The 20486-nt window shown below is 33.8% G+C and overlaps 1 protein-coding gene across 2 annotated transcripts in view; it reads left to right on the top strand.

Moving 5' to 3' along the window:
• LOC145248085 (biotin--protein ligase-like) overlaps positions 1 to 20486 on the top strand; it is a 202695-nt gene that overhangs the window by 42093 nt on the left and 140116 nt on the right. For both annotated transcript variants that reach the window (XM_080109864.1, XM_080109863.1), the window contains 2 exons: positions 3146 to 3948; positions 7741 to 7875. In XM_080109864.1, the coding sequence (XP_079965990.1) occupies positions 3146 to 3948; positions 7741 to 7875 (938 nt within the window). The remainder of the gene's footprint in view (positions 1 to 3145; positions 3949 to 7740; positions 7876 to 20486) is intronic.

The raw sequence follows: 20486 nt of genomic DNA, 5'->3' as shown, positions 1-20486 counted from the left end.
CCCATCACGGAACAAAAATACCATATTCTACAAATCATGTAAATTGATCAAGTAGTTTTTTTTTTTTTATAGAAAATCATTTACAATTTTTAGCAATTTTAATACTAAATCGTAGCTGATTTTTATCTCAGTAGTTCAAATTTAATTGTCTTCCTTATCTATTAAATATATTGGATCAAGATACAACGTTCTCGCTTCCGTATGAGATAAAAGAAAAGAAATGCATGGCATACAACATTGGGGTCGGTTATCATCTGTCGAGCGTGTGGGACACATGGTTTTGTCACACAACCACAGAAATGTGAAAAGGTACATTTAAAGTAAACAAAATAACTAAAAAAAAAAATAAAACTAAAACGTATCCTTCCTTCTTTTCAACTTGTTCTTGTGTTAGCATGCTTGAATGAAAAAAAAAAGCTATTATACTAATGTGAACACAAAATAGGGTTCTTGAAATTGTTTTTATTTGCTTACTAGCAGGGTGCCCGGCATTGCCTAGTCATAAAATACGCTTAAATATGATATTTTAATTCATGTAGATTACATATTCATTACTGCAGAGATAATTCTCTATTGATTATTATATCAAATTATTATATTATATATGGTAATGAGATCAAAGCTAAAACATATATATACATATGACTTGAGTGCCATCAGCTAGAATCGAAACCAAAACATATATACAACTCTCCACCCTTATTCCTTAGCCTCTGAGCCATGCCCATATAAATATATATATATATATATATATATATATATATATATATATATATATATATATATATATATATATATATATATATATATATATATATATATATATATATATGCGCACCTGTCATCGCTTTTGAGATGGATTGGCCTGGTCGACAAAGACAAGATTCAAGCAAGCATATATATATATATATATATATATATATTAATGGTGGGATGATTAATCAGAATCATTAATCATAAAAATCGTGTATTTTGGGGGGAATCGGAATCGCATCATTAAAAAATACCTTAGATTTACAATTCTTTCATTACGATTCTCTTATTCAGTTGAACTGTTTGTTTGAAGTGAGATTAATACTCTCAAAAATTTATGATAAAAACGTCATAGAACTTTTCATAACATATTTAATATGATGTACAAGAATTTTATTAACTATTTTAAAGGTAATCTTTATTTATCTTAAGTTTCAAAATTTATTGAATTTTTTCTTTCTTTAATTCTTTGAATTAAAAAACAATTTTGGTTTTACTTTTAGCTTAACTTGCTTTTATATTTCACCATTTCGTTTTTTAGTAATAAATGCTACTCTACATTAAAAACCAACCTTGTGTCTAACTCTGTCCTTGTGGGGAGGCAAGTAAATAGGAAGTTATATGGCGGCTGAAAAACGTTTTTTGACCACCATAAAAACCTTACAATACATTTAAATTTCTGTTATGCGCACTTGTTGTTGTAAGTTAACTAGCCACTACTTGTGTTTCAAACTTTAACAAAAAAAGCGCTTTAAAATAGTAAAAACACTAAAGCTTTTTTCGTTTTGGAAGGGAGGTTTCAGGCGTCCCTATTATCACAATTACTACTAACAACAACAACAGCAGCAGCAGCAAATATATTAATCCCTTTAGCTTAATCACATGTCCAAAATGGGATTCTACATTGTTAAATGATTATGTGGCGAAAAGAAAAAAAAAAATTCTTTAAAAATTTTGTGTAAGAAAACTGTTTCACACATAAAATTAACCTAAAATGATACTTATTTCCAGCCCATTCTTAATTGCTCAAGTACTCGTACAGCATAACATTTTTGGTTGATGTGTTTCTACTAGCGTTTGTTTAATTTTCAATTTTGAGCGGTTATCAATGGTCCTTCTGCAGGGGTTATTGGGCAGCCATTTTTTAAATTTTAACTCAAGTTTGTTTTAAACCAAAAACACACTTTAAAAAATATTTAAGCACAAATAAATTTATTCGGGTACCTAGAAGAGTCTTGCCTTTGGTAACATTTGTTTGTTGCACATTTGTTTATCATTTCTTTTCTTTTTCTGTTAATTATAGTAATAAATACCCCTATCCCATTCTTCTTTATGGGGTACTTGTATAAGTTTAAATGTAGATATAATTTCCTTTTTAATTAAGAAAATCTTCAGAATGCTTTCTTTTTATCAAGGATTTTGATAAACTCATGGGAGATTTTCATCTATATTTTTCATATGCGTCCAAAGAGAAGTATCATAAAACTTTAATTATTTCAGAAGAAGCCGATGACAGACACTGCCCATGTACAACAGGCACCAACAAAATTTAAAAATCCTGTCCAGAGCATTTAAAACCTTTCAATAATCACGTGAACTCTGTAGGATGGGGACATACAGAAATTTAGCAAATAGATGCGAAAAGTTTACAAAGGTAATTAGCAAGTTATCTCTCGATAAATGACAAATAAATAAAATAAACTCTGTGAATTAATATTAAATCTGTAAATAAGATTTATAACCCATTCTGTGCCCCTTCTCAATCTTATATCGTAAATGAACAACTAATAAAAACAATTTGTGAGTTTCATTTTTATTGTCAAAAAAAAAAAATTAAACGAATGGTTTGGAATTGAAAATGAGGCTATAAATTTTCTGATTCCAATTCCGATTAATCGTCCTAACACTAATATATATATATATATATATATATATATATATATATATATATATATATATATATATATATATTCACTTAGCACCCCGTTTTTTAAAAGCTGGAATCATGCGATCATCAAAGACAGATGCAAACCAGCAAGAAAGCAAACAAGGTCCACAGAGTTTTATAATTATCTAGATATGTAGTCTGACTAATCCAAATAATTCAAGAAGAGTCTCCGCAAGAAAATACATTCTTATAAATGGGCTAGAATACAATTCAAGGGAAATAACTCGTATAATTCTTAGCTGACATCTTTTTCTTTTTATTAGGTATTTTGTTTTTACCCTAAAGCGATAATTTGTTTTATTATATTTCAACTCCAGGTCGTCTTTCTTTCAAACATTTTTTATATTCTATTCTACCGACATGCATGCACTCATGTATTGATATATTTTTTTCCTACACGCACACTGTACCATAGTGTCATATGCTGTATTTTGACTTTTTCAGCTGTTAAGACTGAAGGCACTGGTTCAAGCCTGCTTTTACCACCAGCCGTGAAGGAGAGCTTGAAAAGATGCAGTAGTGACCACAGCATAGACGATCGTGATTTTTGCTGTCAATCCAATGAAGCCTTAGCCTCCCCATGCGGAACTGTGAATAATTCTGATCAGGACGAGGAAGAACTCTTGTTAGACAGCGAAACAGAAATGGCAGCTGGAGATGTCAAATACGAAGACCTTGAAGCCGACGAGGAGATAAAGGCGACTGGCTCTTCATTTGCCGATGCTAAGAAAACCAGTAGCAAACCACCAAACATTACTGTTTACTGTGGGAAGGAAGATACAAAAGAAGCCTTTGACCGTATCCGAAGTGTTCTTGAGCAAACTGTCGATAATGAACGATATGTCATCTACCAAGTAGTTCATGCTGAAATAAGTACAGTCCCTTGGTTGGACAATACGGAATTGCTTGTACTGGCCTCTGAAGAGTCTTGTACAGAAGTTGATAAGGCGGTTTTGTCTTATCTTGAAAGAGGGGGCAAGGTAATCAGTTTTGGGGGCTGCATTGATAATCTTTTCATCAAGATGGAAGTCCTGGCATCAGCAAGCTCCATGGTTAAGATGTCGTGTGATAAATGGAGCAGTGTTGCCGTGAAGAGTGGAGGGCTGACTTATACTGATGTTGTGAAGATGCCTGAATATAATTGTTCAGTGCTAGCTAAAGAAGATGCTTCGAATAAACCCCTCATTGTGAAGTTGCACAGTATTTTTGCAGCTAATTTGGAACCAAGTCTGGCAATCCTTTCACAGGTAAATATATCATATCAAACAATTTTGCTATTTAACTTACCTCTCCACAAGAGCAAAGTTAGTTTTTAATGTAGGGAAAATTTTATTCATATTATTTGCACAATAAAATAAAATCTTAAAAATATATTGCTTCATGTACAAAGCTTTAATAAAAAACACAAACAAATATTTAAAAAAAAAAAAAAAGCACAGCGGTTTGACACAAAGTCGGTATTTAATGAAAGAAAAGATTTATTTTAAGAAAAGAGAGGTATTTTAGGTATTTATTTACAATAAAATAAAATTTTACAAATATGTAATTTTATTTATAAGTTTTGGAACTATGGTAGTAGAACAATACTTAATTGAAAGCTGAATTTTGGATGCTAAAACATATGCAGTTGAAAATGGTATTCCAATTATAGTACTCAAAAGACTGCAACCAGAACTAGCGCCCATCCTTACAAAACCGTTTAAACGTTATCTTAAGGAGAATTGTTTCTCGTGACCCTGGAAAATCTCATCAGTATGCCCCGTATTTAAGAATTCAGGTGATCGCTCATCTCCCTCTCAGTACAGGCCAATAAGTCTCCTGTGCGTCATGAGTAAGTTGCTGGAATCTGTGTTAAATAGAGAAATAATCAACCATCTCAACAAAAATAACCTTCTTAGTGACACTCAATATGGTTTCCGTTCTGCTAGATCTACAGCAGATGTGCTGCTTACAGTTATATCTCATAGGATTAGCGAATCTCTCGGTGGAGGCTACCTTTCTAGGGCAATTGCTCTTGACATATCAAAGGCCTTTGATAGAGTATGGCATAAAGGTTTACTTCGCAAGATCTCCAGCTTCAGTATAGCTGGAAATGTCTTCTCAATTATTAAATCATTTCTTTCTGATAGATTCATAAGAGTAGTGGTTGATGGGCAGAAATCAGAAGCTCTCAGTATTAATCCTGGTGTCCCTCAGGTGTCCATCCTGGGCCCAACTCTCTTCCTGATCTACATTAATGATCTTCCAAATCACATCCTTACATCATTCATAGACATTTATACTGATGACACTACCATCTATGGTAGTACATCTAAGACTGTAAACGACCAAGTTCTCTCCAATTCTCTCTCCTCTGATCTTGAGCAAGTTGTACAATGGGGAAAGAGGTGGTGTTACTTTTAATGCATCTAAAACCAAGCTTTTATCTTTACATCATCAACGCTTTGATCCCAATCTGGCATCAATTGAAATGAATGGCTCTCGTCTTGTGGAGGCTTCATGTTTTGACAAGCTTCTGGGCTTGACCTTTACTCCTGATCTTAAATGGAACACATACATTAAATCTGTTGCCAAGGCTGCTGGAAAAATGGTGGGATCCTTCTATCGATCCAGTAGATATCTCACTGCTAATGCAATTCTCTATCTATATAAGAGCCAGGTATGTCCAGGGACGGAGTACTGTTGCCACATCTGGGCAGGAGCTGCTAGAAAGGGCTTATCTTGCCTTGATAGAGTTCAAAATAGACTTTGTAGCCTCATAGGGGATGTCCTTTTGTCTTCTCTGCAACTTCTTTCTCATAGAAATGTTGCGAGTTTATCTCTGCTTTTTCGTTATTTTCATGGCAAGTGCTTGGCTGAGCTCCAATCTATGGTCCGCCCTCACCAAACTTTCACAAGAAACACCCGTCTAGCAGAAAACACTATCACTAATTTCCTCCACTCTTTATCTGTGCCTAAACCTAAACGTAGATTCCATGAACAAAGCTTCTTTCTTAGAACTGCACGCCTGTGTAATTATCTTCCGTTTTCCTGCTTTCCAGCTGACTATAATATGGTTATCTTCAAGTCTAATGTAAACAAGTTTTTGATGAACCGTTCCATATAAGTTAACAAATTTACTGAATTTCCATTATTAACGATTACTATATTGTCCAATTTCTACTGTACACTCTTTAACTCTTATCCTCGAGTGGCCTCTTGGTCTTTATAAGTGGTGATGCCTATGTAAAAAAAAAAAAAAATCTGTGGTCTACTTTTTCTTTCTTAATCTATTAATTATAATTAATTCTGAAAAAGACAGTTTTTCGGTGCTTATTCAGATTAGCATTTAAAGCAGCAATTAAAAGTAAAGAAAATACAGAAAAGTCATGGAATGAAAATGAAATATTCCAAAAATGATGTAATTTAATCAAGTAGTTTTTTTCTTTTATTAAAAAAAAAAAAAAAAAATTCGTGTCGATGCGAGAGGGAGGGGGAAGGCCGTGGAGTCAAGGGCAGACAACCGACTTTCATTTAATTTTTTTTTTTTTTTTTAAATAATGTCAGAAAGACAACCGAAATGTAGAACTTAAAACCAAACAATAATTCATTAACATAACGCATATTTTTCAAAAATATTTTATTTTTCAGAATATAAAATTTTCAAATAATGAAAACATTTTTAGAAGGGTCATTTTATGAAAGTTAAAAACAAATTTGAAGAATATTAAAATAGCTGCAGGCTTCACTTATCGGTAAAAAACGGCAAATTTGTTCTTTGAAAAAATAAACAAAAAACAAAAACATCTACTTGATCAAGTTTTGTGATTTTTGGAATATGTCATCTTTATTCCATGACAAGTAGATACGCAATAAAAGGTTTTCTTCATTTTTGTTCATCGCCATACGTGCAATTTGAATAAGCACCAAATTTTAATTTTAATTTTTATTTATTTAAAATCAATAGTAACTATTATTTTTACTTATTATTTAACTCCTTAACATTAGACTCGAGTTAAAAGTGATATTATTACAATGAAAGAAAAGGTCTTAAGTGTATTTCTGACTATTAGATTAATTAAAATGGCATTTAAATTCGACTAGATTTTTTTTTTTTAATACCTGTGCATTGTAGTAATTAATATCATTAAAAATAAAATTACCTTCAAAATTAATTATAATTAATGTACATGAAAAAAGAGACCTGAGATCATTTTTCGATTGTGTAGATTTTAGAGTTTAAAATCAAGCTGGTATCAAAATAGGATTCCATATTTATTTTGCATTTTGTTTTAACAAGATACAGATGAGAAAATAAATAAATAATTTGTTTATCAAAATGTTTCTTTTTCAATCGAAGGGGGGGGGGGGTAAAAAAATAACGAGCTAAATTTAAGGGAGATAATTCTATATTTTTAACATTTGTAAATTACTTCCCTTTATAAAAAATGCAAATTTGTTTTTAAGTATTTCAATTTTGGTGCATTATAGTTTTTAAAAGAACTCTCATCATTTTTCTCTCTTTTTTTTTTCTTTCTTTCATTTTTCTTTATTTCCTTACTTTTTACTTTCCTCCCTACAACAACTGTCGACAATTTTTCTTACTGTATCCCTATCCCTACCTGTATCCAAAAAACTAAATGACAATTCCATGATCAAAGTTTCTTTCCTAGAGCTGCCCGTCTGTGGAACACAATACCATGGAACTGCTTCCCAGCTGAATATAACATGGCCCTATTCAAGTCGAATGTACATAAGTTGTTATTTAGCTGTCCTCTTGAATAATGAAATCCTGCTAATTTTCACCATTAATTTTCATCATCACAGTGTTGCCTCACCAGCTAGCTGACACTCATTAAACCTTATCCTCGTGTAACCATTGGGCCTTGATAAGTGGTAACTCCTTTGTAAAAAAAAAATTTTCTTATGTATATTGATGTGTTTGCTTTGGCTTGTGTACTTACAATTGTCCTATCTTTATTGCAACCATGTCTACCTCTTCAGCTTTTGCTATTCTCAAGCTGTGTTGTGTGTAATAATATTATCGGCCATTGTTTCAGGTGCGTTTTGATGCAGATCCTTGTGAAGAATTGGTTGACGTTTTTTCCTACCTGTTATCGGCGCATTTGAATATTGAGTGCATATCAAAAACTGTTCCGGACCTCACACCTGGATTACTTCTGGCAAAATCAAAGGTAAGTTTGATGCTATTTCTTGGGCATAGGCTGGCACAAGGCCATAGTACTTGAGTCATATACAATAAAACATTTGCAGCAGAAACTCATCTATCTATAACCACAGCAAAGAACTTTCTTTTCTCCCTCTCTTTGTCAAAATCCAAATAAAACTTCCATGAACAAAGTTTCTTTTCTAGAATATCCCGTCTGTGAAACAAAGTACTGTGAGTCTGCTTCCCAACTGACTACAACATGTTTGTCTTCAAATCTAATATGAACACAGGTTTGTCAAACCATCTCCTTGAATAATCAGGAATCTTCTGGCCATCTTATCTGTTGCTTTCGATTATGTTGCAAAGGCGATTATAGTCCAACTGATGATCTCTTTAATCCTTATTTTTGAGTGGCCCCCATGCCTTAAAAGTGGTGATACATTGATAAAGAAAAGAACCTACTTAAGAGGGAGGACGATTGTTGCACTGGGAAGGTGTCACTCATATAAACAGTGGATTTTTCCTTCAGACCCCAAAGCCTATATAGTTTTTCTCTGTTGACTGCAGTATGTTGCTGGTCTTGTGCAGTTCTAGGAAGTCCTCCTTCCCAAGCTTTCAGAAGGGTTTAGTTTATTGCTAATCATCTGAAATGTCCATACCAGGGAATTCCCGTAGGGTTGCTCAGGCAGTTTTTGCTAGCCAAAGTGTTCTTCCTCTAGGACACTAACCCTTGGATTCCACTTACTCACCCTTGTGTCCCACTTCCCTCCAAAACTGTTGGAGGGAGATAAATAAAGCCGCTTATCTAAACAGTGCTGCGTGCTACAGATGACAGGCTTGCAATGGGTTTTAAGCCAATGAATGTATGTGTTCCATTGGAAGATAGGATTTTTTTTCCCTAATTTGCAAGTCTATCGTCTGTTTGAGAAGCCGTGTGTCAATGTAACTTTAAAATAAAACATTGTTGCTTGTTTTAAACTTGGGATTTTGTTTGGAAAGAAAATCCTTTTGTTACAGCAGTGATCATGATTGACATTATGGTCAGTGTTGAGATCAAACACCAATTTCGGACAACAGCAACAAGCTGACAATTGTGACCTATGCAGTGAACACACACAAACCATCATCCAAATTATATTTTGAGATCATTCATTGACATCTATACAGATGGAACAACTATCTATAGCAGCATTTCAAAGACAAAGATCTTTCTGACTCTGAACATGTTGTCGCGAGCGCGTGTGTGTGTGGGGAGGAGGGAGGGAGGGAGAAGTGGCTTGTTACTTTTAACACTTTTAAAACCAAGCTTCTTTCCTTTAACTACCAATGCTCAGATCCTCACTTCTCTCTAGCTGAAATCAATAGCTTTCTCCTTAAGAAAGTCCCCTTCTATGATAAGCTTGCAGAACTGACTTTTACTCCATACTTGAGATAGAAGACTTACATCAAATCTGTTGCTAAGGTCGCTAGAAGAATGGTTGGATCATTCTTTCGCTCTAGAAAATACCACACTCCTGACACAATCTTTTACATGTATAAGAACCAGATCCATCCTAAGGGAGGATCTGGCTGCTGCACTCTTTCTTGCCTTGACAAAGTACAAAACCGACTTAAAAATCTAGTTCTCTTCCCTGAACTTTCTTTCACACAGAAAAGATGTTGTTAGCTTCGCTTGTATTGTTATGTTCATGGTAGGTGATCAATTGAGCCTCAATCCTTGGTTTCCCCCTGTAATATATTCACGGCAAGAATATGTCTGGCTACAATTAAAGTAGAGAATATTCCTTTCTTTCTTTGTACTAGTGATGGGACGATGCCAAAATTTTTCCCGATTCCGATTCCGATTCCGTTCAAAATTTCCGATTCCGATTCGATTCCCGATTCCGATTCCGATTCTTGTAAAATTTATACATATTTAATTAGAGATTTTTTTTGTTTGTTTTTTCGTAAATTTTCAAATTATTACATAAACCCCTGGTTAATGTCCGCGTATATTTTATCTCAAATGTTTGCCTTGTAATTGATTAAAAATTGTAACACAACAAAACATTTATTTTGATTTTAAAACAAAGCTATATTGTACCAGTTCAAATTTAATGTATAACATGCTACTTACATGAATAGTGGAAAATATTCGAAGATTGGTAGGCAAAATAAGAAAACGATGTAAGAACAATATATTTAACAACGCCACTTAGCAAAGCCACATCTCATTGTTACGAACGAATTTCTAAATAATAATATTACTATTATGAAAACCATTTTTAACGTGAGATTGCGTGAGCTTTCTGTGCTTTCTCTCGCAGCTAAATCCCTATTCCAAAATGAAATATTACTTTTATAGATTACGTGTTAGAACATTTTTTTAATTGGCGGAAAGAAAAGCGATCATTTAGAATTTAGAGTGTAAGATCAGTTTCGAATATAAATTTAACGTAAAATGATCATCATTTCTGGCCATCCTAATTCTTTATGGATATTAACTAAAGTGTTTCCCACTAAATTAAGTTCAGTTTGCAACGTTGTAAAACCATGTGTAATCGCTTAAAAAGTAGACACCCTATCCCCAATAAGCGCACATAATTTAAAATTGGTAACACACTACAGCTCATGTTACGTTATATTTATTTGTGAAACTGACCGTCTATTTTAAATTCCTAATCGTTTTATATATATATATATATATATATATATATATATATATATATATTTTATAATCATGAGTGTTTATAGGCAATCTTTTTATTTCATTTTTAAATAGTTACGTGTAAAACGGTACGTAGATGTAAATAATGTATTCTCGTGAAATTATCGGTGTTTTTATTCCGTTTTCATTTTTCGCCCATCGCAATTATAACTTTTTGTTGCGAAAAGAAAAGTTCGATTCTCCATTTTATAAAAGACACGGACCCTTCCTACTACAAACCTTCAGTCCGTGATAATACAAAAAAAAGCGATTATTTGTGCTTTTATGATTTTGCCGATTGGGTTGTGAGTCAATGGTAAAAAAATTAGTTAACTGCTTTAAAACGATTCGAATGGCTGGGAAACGGGGGATCATTTTATATTAAATTTAGAAATTTAGGAAAAAGGGCCATTTTCGCCAGCTAGGAAAAAAGGGCAAATATCGATTGAAAATTAATTTGAGCCCGGTTCTTGTTCCGATCAAAAGTGCCCCTTTTGGGAGCTGGATATTCCCCACATTTAAAAACGACTTTGTGTCTAACTTTACTTTCGGGGGGGGGGGCAAGTAAATAGGAGCACTCAATATGAGAACAGTAGTACGAAGCATAAATTATAAAAATCGATTTTATTTCGTTTTAAAGAACCCTTAAAATTAAAAAAGAATTTGGTTAATTACAATGATTACAAGATAATAATTTAGTTATGTAATACACTTAAGTATCTCGTTGTTACTCATATTTAAGTCCTAAAATTCTTAAATTATAATGTAAAAACATTAACATTTCTCCAGTTTCGCCTTTCAGACGATTTCTACTTGGTGAATAAATATTACCTCCAATACTAAATAAATAATCGTGATACATAACTGATAAAAAAAACAATTTTGAGTGAAAAAAAAATTTTCAAAAGTTTTCAGAAAAATGACTAAGTTCAACTTTTGCTCCACACCCAATATTAGCCCTAAAACCTCCAGGGCTTGTGACTCTGATTTTTCCCAGGGTCAGTGATACTTCCATCAGGTGTATATCAGGTATGCCCATGGTTTTGCCAAGTTTCAGAAAAATCTAATGAATGGATGAAAAGTTATTCTGAAAAATATGTCAATTTTGTCTATTTAGAGTCATTTTGAGGTATTTTTTTACCTCTTTTGCCCCCATGGGGGAGCTGATTACTTGTAAAAATGGACAAACGGCTATGTTTCAGGCCTTAAGACATGTAAATTTGAGTTCAGCACCATAAAAAAACACTAAATAGAGATACATAATCACATTTTAGACAAATATGAAAAAAAGAGCCTAAAAAAGGGGTGGTTTTTAGCCCTAAAAGTTCCCGGGGGGCGCAAACCAGAGTTTTGCCAGGGTCAGCGATACTGAATTTACATTTGCAACAATTGCCTTCACATTTTGGACAAGTTTCAGTAAAATCTAATGGACGGGAAAAAAGTTATGGGGCCAAAAGTGTCATTTTTGCCATTTTGGGCATTTTTGACCCCTTTTCAGCCCCTGGAGGAGCAACGAGAGTTTTCTTTAAAAAAAAACTCGATGTTGTGCACATCTACGTATTGGAGTACAACTTGTGGCAAAATTTCAGAAAAAAGTAATGGACGGTTATCCGGGAATCATCCGGACGAACGAACGGACGAACGCCACTGAAAACTATAGTCCCTCTCCGATAAATCGGGGGGACCAACAAGGAATGGGCAAAATTGTGAAAAGGCTTGGCCTTTGATTTAATTTGAAATATGCTTCCAGTGTGATTTTCTTTGATTCTGCCGGTATTGTTTATGTTTATACTTAAGGATTGCTACGACGGCGCCAATGCCGTCTGAAGCCGAGGCCTCCGTGAGCACGGAGGCCTCGCTGAAGCCCGCCAATCTCACTCAAAAGTTGAGTTGAAAGTATTATGGGGTAATTAACACCTTCGATGCCGTTGGTTTCGACAACAATACTTTTTCACATCCACTTGCCAAATTTCTCAAGAAGTTTAATATGAAAAGATTTCAAATGAATAGAGTTTTATTTTATTTTCCTGGAGCCACATTGTCTGACACCGTCGCATTTTTCTCGGGTTTCGGAAAAGTTAAAAATATACATGAATATCTCACAATGAATTTATCAAAGTCTGGATAAAATAGATAAAGAGAAAACATTTAGAAATTTTTCAGATTGAAAAAGAAATTATATTTACATTTAAAAGTCCCCCCTCATTGAAATTCTACTTTTCGACGATATTTGTAAACCCACTAAAAACCAAATTATTTTTAGATCTAGGATGAAGCTCTAAACTGTCTTCACGTATTAAAAAAGGGTGCTTGTGCAGTTTACACTATGTTAAAAAACGAAAAATAAAAAATATATATATTCTACGTACTCGTTATGGAATGAAGTTCTCATAAAAAAATCACGTAATTTCATCAAATAGTTTTTATTTTATGCCGTAAAAACGATTTGGGAAATTCGGAATCTTCCTAAAAAAACTGCGATAATTAGTCAAGGGAGCGTAAAACAAAAACTATTTAATGAAATTACGTGATTTTGTTATGAGAACTTCATTCTATAACGAGTACGTAGATCTATAGAGTTTAGTTTTACTAATAGTTTAAAAGAAATAAATATTTATAATCGGTACAAGCAATTGAAAATTAACTTTTGAAAAATATTCAAAGAATCGATTTTGGAATCGGAAATTATACACAAATTTTTCCGATTCCGATGCCGATTCCGATTCCCCGAAAATTACCGGTTTAACCGATTCCCGATTCCGATTCCGATTCATCGGCACAACACTACTTTGTACCCAAACTGAATCAAAAGTTCCCTAGGCTAAATTTCTTTCTTATAGAGATCTATCTGCGGAATAAAATATCACAAAGCTGATTCTGAAGTCTACAACTCTGTTGTCTTCAAATCTAATTTAAACAAGTTGAACCATCCTCTTGAATAATCAGTTTTTCTTAAGAATTCCTTTGTTCATTGGTTTCAATCTTCGCATAGTGACGTTCATTGCTAAACTGATCTTTTTAATCCTTATTCCATTACATGATTTTGATTCTAGAAAATGTTTAAAATTTTAGGCTTAAGCTTAAATGGTCTTAAGAAGAAATTGAAGTTCAAGAAATCTTGATTAATTAATGTCTAATATCCATAAATCAAATTTAATTATGTAGAATCTTTTCTCCTAGTCAACTTCCCGCATTAAGTGAAACCAACGTACACTCTTCAATCTGCTGTAACTGTTTTAGCCTGATAGGATATGTCCCTCTCCGCCATAAGGACTCAGACAGATATATGCACAAACTTGGAGTCTATATTCATAACACTCTACCCTTACCTAGCGAGCACTGTTTAGAATCAGATGACCAAAAAAAAAAACAATGCAAATCTGAAATATTGTAATTTTCAAATGGGAAGTTGTGCCCATAATATACCTTTTAAAAACCTTTAAGAAAGAAACTGAAATTTGTGAATATTTTTCCCCACTTTTAGCTAAATTAAATTTAATATAGCCCACATTACCCACTCTCACGCTTCATAACTGTGTTCTAAAATTCAGTATTATTGGTTGATTAGTTAAAGAGTGAATCCAATACATAGAAAACATATACACAAACATAACTTTATACAAAAATATTTTTCTGTCATAAAAGTAGAATGAATTCAGGTTTCAGATAGATAAATCATTCACTTCAGAATTTGTTTTACAAGTAAAATTTGTTGAATTGTCATAAAACTTTAATTCCAGAATAAAAAGAAGGCATAAAATAAAAAAAAAAAAACCTAACAAACGTTTAATACAAGGGAAGTAACTCTGTTTTCAGAATCATAAATTGTCTCCCCTTTATTTTACCGTCGCGAACTAGTACCAAAAATAACTTCCTAAAAACTATATTTTATGAAAATTTAATCACGAAATTTAATTAACAAATCTACTTTCTTCGTAAACAAGTCAACAATTTCAATCCCTTGTTAATAATTGGAAAAAAAAAAAAAAGATTCAATTACTTTGTAACTTTTCAAATTTTAAAAGGAATTTTTATTTTTAGCAAATTCTGGCATTGTCTCTCTTTTATTATTTTTCTTACCAATTTTTTTCAAGCTGGGGATGAAGCATCCTACCGGATGACAAACATTCATCTGCTAACTCAGATATTCAAACTGAGAGATCTTTTAAAGATTCTTACTGTCCCTTTAAGTGCAATTGTTTGAATCTCTCCTGCTCTTGGTTCACCGGGTATATTTGCCAAGTAGTTTTTAAAATTCTTTTTCGTCAGTCCAGTTGCTCTTACAATAACTGGAATGATAGAGATCTTCCTAAGATTCCAGTTTCTTTTCATGTCATACAGACGATCTTATTATTTTGTTGTCGTTTCCCTTTCAACTCTATTTAACCCAGCATCATTTTACTAAGGTTGCTTCTTTCTCCTTCTTGTCCCATATCACTATGTCAGGTTTTATGGCTCCATTTTCCAGGTAATAGCTGTAAGTATTGGCTAGTCATAGTGGATGGTGTATGACTTATTTCCAAATGTTTATTTCTGGTAAACATGTCCCCAGAATTTGTTGCTGCATTTGATATTCAAATTTTTACAGATCGTCCAGTGGATATATTTACACACTCCATTTTGTCAGGTTATATAGTAGCCATCCCCCAACAGAAACTTACAGTTAGATGTCAGGTGGATCACACTCTCTACTTCTGTGTGTCAGAACCTGCATTTGCTGTCATTGCTTAGACCACTTTCTTAAAAGCATTGGTCATCAAGCCTTGATCTAGGGCAATCATTATAATTCTCTCCAGTTTTTTCAGCCAGTCTACAGAGCCTTCTTTATCTATATAGTCCTGGGTGAATTCATCTAGAAAATACTTGCCACGTTGTTGGTTGGCCAATTCTTCCAGTTTTTTTGCAATGGAAGTTCTTTGTGTATTTTTGATGACTCTTTTGGGCTATTTCTGTAGCAGACTTGTTTTCTGATTCTCTTTCATTTGTAAGACCATCTTATCCAAAATGTTTAGCCAGTTTCATAATGGATGTAGTTCTTTTGTTTCATGGTGTTCGTGCACCATTTTTAGGTTTGAATTTTGGGAGCTCACAGTAGTTGCATGATGCTGATTTTCAGTCTCTGAGAGAGACCCATACCTCCTGTTTCTCTGGGCAGATATAGCCTTGACAAACAGTTGTTTCTGTATGTTATTCTGAGCAATGTTAAAATTTCACTCATTTTAGTGTCTAGCCTGTTTGTCTTTGTGGCTAATTTACAATGCTAAAGCTATATATTATCACAAGTACGTCTAATTGGTTAATGGCAGTGATTTTGTTTTTGTTTGTAAGTTCTGTCTTACAGATTTTCCTTACACAGCGTATATATTCTCATCCAATTTTTTCTCTCATCTCGGCATGATGAATTGAATCATTCTCTTCTATGCCAAGGTATACTCTTCTAGGTCCTTGATGTCAGTATCTTCATCCAGCTGTATGTTTTCTGTTTGGACCTGCTCTCAGCTTGGATGGAGAACTTGGCACATTTGTCCAGACCAAACTTCATTCTAATATCTCTGAAGAAGTTGTGTACAACCTGTAAAAGTCGACTTAAGTAAGCGTCTGAGTTGGCATACAGCTTGATGTCATCCATGAAGAGCAGGTGGTTGACTCTTCTGTTTGGGCCTTGGTGGCCTTGGCTCAGATTTAAGCACTCGGGTTTTTGTTGAGTAAGTTGCTTAACGGATCTAATCACCAGGCAGAAGAGTAAAGGAGAGAGACTCTCCCCTTGGAAGATTTATCTTCTGATTTTGATGTTAGGGATTTTTACAGTTCCATTAGTGTGGCTTAATGTCATGGTAGTTTACCACATTTTTATATGTACAGCTATGGTCTTTTTAATTATTGGGTGGATTTTATACAAATCTAGGCATCGCAGCAGTCACGTGTGAGAACACTATTATATGCCTTTTGGTACTCAATCCACGCATACTTAGGATTCTTTATCTCTTCTCACAACCTTCAAAGATGGTTTTATTGATTAATAACTGATCCTTGGTGCCCGAACACTTTCTCCTGCACTTTATTTGTTCTTTTTCCAAGTATGCTCCAGAGGAGAGATGTAGATAGATGCTGTGTGCAACCAGGCCAGTGAAGAGCTTGTAAGGAGTAGTGAGACAACAGATGGACCTGTATTTACTAGGAGATTGTGTTTTATTCGTTTTCAGTATGAGGATTGTATCACCATTTAAAAGCCATGCTGGCATCTTCACCCCTCAATAGTTTGTTGAAGCAACTACTATAATGATCATGCAATGATGTTAGTTATTTAAGCCAGAAATTGTGTACATTGTCTATGCGAGGCTTTTTGTAGTTTTAAAACCCATTTAGCTTTTATCATGTCAGCCGTTATATCGGGCTCTGACATTTCTGGTCTATTTTTGGTGCTTTTTTCAACATTTTGTATCGAGCATCTTCATTGTATGTTACCTCGTTTTTGAACAGACGCCTCCAATAATCCTCCAGGGCTTGCATTTCGGGTAGCTGGTCTATCGATATTCTGTCCCTTATTAAGCTACAGTAGAATAGATGAGCATTTTGCTTAAACATTTTATTTTCGATTTTCACCCTATTCTTGCTTTCTTTTTCCTTTATTCTTTTGGCAAGTGCTGGGATCTTACCCACTGGCTATGTTCTTCAGCTTCCCTGCTCTTGTGCTATATTTTTGCACTAAGGCTGCAGATGGTGTTTTTCAGCCGTCCCTGCAGTGCAGGGGTGGCAAGAAATTGTTTTATTTGAGACAGTTCTCTTCTGCATAGATCTAGCTGATTTGAGAGCTTCTGTTTCTAGCATGGTATTTTCTTTTTTGCCTTGGACTCCTGGAATTTTTGCTGTTGGAAATTAGGGAGCATTTTTTTTTAACAATATAGAGTTATCTGGTTTAGCTCCATAACGGATATATTATATGGCATAAGTCTCTGAAGTGCAACATTCACCCTTGTTATTGCTGTCTTTGTAGCTCTAGTTGATTGTATTTTTGGCAGCCTAGATCTTTCTTCCAGCTCCGTCCTCTGGACTTTCTCAATCATCTTACAGAGTTTTTCTTCCATTATCAACTGCTCAGCATCCAGCTCCAGCAATTCCTGAGGTATTGGTGTAGGTACAGGTATCAGCAGCAGTGCATCTGTCAATAATGAAGAGGAAGAACCAAGATCCAGTGAGAGACTGTTATGGCTTTTTACATTCCTACCTGTTGGGAGCGAGAGACAAGCAGAGGAGCCACTCATCAATGTCGATCCTGGGTTTAAATTAGAATTAAATGTTGAATTCTCATGGGCACAGCCGGTCCTGCTGGATCACAAGGTGAATGGTGATGTTGTTCTGACTGTGCTTTGGAAATGGTGTATTTCTCAATGATGGGAATTTTTATCGGGTTTTCAAATGGATTTTGTTCTTTTCTAATCAGAGCTGCTATTTTTGTTTTTATGTTTTTGTTTTTATGTTTTTGTTTTTATGCATTCTATTTCATCCTCATTGAAAATCTTCAGACTTGTATCACTGAATTGTTATCTTTTGAGATTGAACATTTCTTTTTCCTGGACAGAAGTGGAAAAATATTTCTCTCTAAGCCTCTATCCTTTGCTTTTGTTGGGCATATTTTGTTCAAGTATATTCCATAGCCCATACTATACTATTTTAAATGAATATACCTTTTAAATTGATATATTTTTATGTGAATTTGTGGTCTCATGTAAAATTCTTTAATGTACAAAAATTGTTTTATGTAAAATAGAAAATGTCACAGATTTCTTTAATAAAAATTAACTTAAATTGTTACATTAAAAAAGTCCTTGGAAGCTTTTTTTAAAAAATGCTTTCATCCTTATTTTTTTTTTTAATAAAATGTTTTGTTTAATAAAAATCACAATTCATCTGCAATTATGGTCACATTTTATTAGAAGACAAACAGTTACAAAATGTTAGATGATTTCTTTATTCATCAGCTGGCCGATTGATGACAGGAATTCAAGCTTGTATAGCTACATAGTCTCATAGTCTCTCTTGTACCCTTCGCCTCTAAGGCCATCAGCTCTCACTAAGTTGCTGTCCAACTCTCATCTGTGAATGTGACTGTGATTGTCTGATTCTCTCTAACATCGAACCCTGTCTCAATATTGAGAATCTCCCTTCTTTATGATGTCAGAGACACGCTGTTCCATGTGAATAATTTTCACGTGGATTTTACATATGTCTGTCCAAACACACTTTTGGCAAACAAAGAATTCCCAATTTTAATTGTTCAATATCTAACCTATTTTAAATTATTATCTATAAACTTATATTGTCCATTCTTTTAACTGACATATTTAATATCCAGTTATTTCTAAAAGAATGGACAATTGCTTTTTTACACAAATAATCGTTAGTTATTTCTAAAAGAATTAGCAAGTGACTGCATTCCTAGGATTTTAATTATCCATTATCTTTTAACACTTGCCTACAGGGTTCGATTCTAGCCTTTTCTTATTATCATTTTCACTTATCTAGTCTGCCTTCTTACTTACATGAGAAGGGGACAGCCCTTCTTATGTAACATTAGTTGTTAATTATCTCTCCAGCATTGTTACTGTCTGAGCTACCGAGTGATGGATACGAAAAGCTAAAAATTACTTAATATTATTATATTTAATCTTGAGCATGCTTGAAAGTAACAACAGGAGTAATATTTCATATGACTTAACCTGCCAAAGTCAACTGCTTTGTTTTCAATTTTGTCCCTTTAACAGCTATTTTTGCCAGCTAAAAACCAAATCAAAGGTCACAGGTCCAAATACCCTATATATCAAATTTCAACTCTGTAAACCAAATATTCCGAAAGGAGTTTGATAAAGTTTTCATACACACTTCAACAGGGTCACTTATATATTTCTGTATGCTAAAACGTTTTCATCTTAAATTGTATGCAATTATGCAGAATGTAGAAACTATGCACAAATAGAATTCAACATAATAGTGAAATTAAACTAATCATCTAATAAGAAACCATAACAAATAAATAATTAACACTCGTTCTTTTCAAAGGAATATGCAAATTAGTTAACCTTCATGTAATCGTTCGTGTATCCATGACTGATTATATTTGCTGTGATCATCAAGTTTCTCTCGGCTTTAAAAATGTAAAGTTATTTTCTTGTTAAAATGAATACAAGACACTTTTTATGATTTCAATATAGAGTTGTTTATTTACACATCAAAATAAAAGTGAAGATTAACATCAGAACGCAGTGGAGGTTAGTGAAGTACGGTGGGTCTTTCACAACTCTGTGTCGACCTGTATTTGTCGCTCTGTGTCTCCCCCTGCCTGTCTTTCCTCTCTTCTTTTTTTCGTAATGATTAACCTGATGACTTTTTTCTCACCAGCTTTGTTTATCGTTTCCTAAACTCTCTGGGTCAGAGATCCCTGTCGATTGACCTGATTACCTTATTTTTGCCAGCTTTGTTTATTGTTCTTTTGCTGGTTTTGATCTAACCCATTTTAATATCGGTTAGCTTTCCTGGCTGATTGTCATCATATTGATGCATTTCCCCTGGTGGTCCTAGCTCACTCTCGGGACCATGAATTACAGATCACCTTATTTCTGGGATTGACTCATTGTGTTCTGGCGATTCCCAGGACACCTTCTCCATAATATATTAAGAAGTTAGTTTTTAATAATTTTTAAATAGAAAAGTAGGCTTTTAATATCAATGCCGAAGCAAGGAAAAACTCAAATTTATATACATTATCCAAGCATTGACCCCAGCTACACGTTTTTCAATAATATTGACTCATTTAATGGAATCTTTTACGCAGCTTACCAGAAGCAATGATAGTAAAGTAAAGATTGAAATGCTTTTAAAAAAATGGCAAAATGTTTGGAATGAAAACGTTCTGATCTCTGCAGGGTTTGATCTCCCAAAGTCTTTCGTCTTCT

The sequence above is a fragment of the Euprymna scolopes genome, chromosome 26 (assembly GCF_053919585.1).
Source record: "Euprymna scolopes isolate OS-2025 chromosome 26, ASM5391958v1, whole genome shotgun sequence".
Classification (NCBI taxonomy): domain Eukaryota; kingdom Metazoa; phylum Mollusca; class Cephalopoda; order Sepiida; family Sepiolidae; genus Euprymna; species Euprymna scolopes.
Note: the sequence above shows the minus strand (reverse complement) of the source record. Positions and strands in the feature narration are given on the sequence as shown.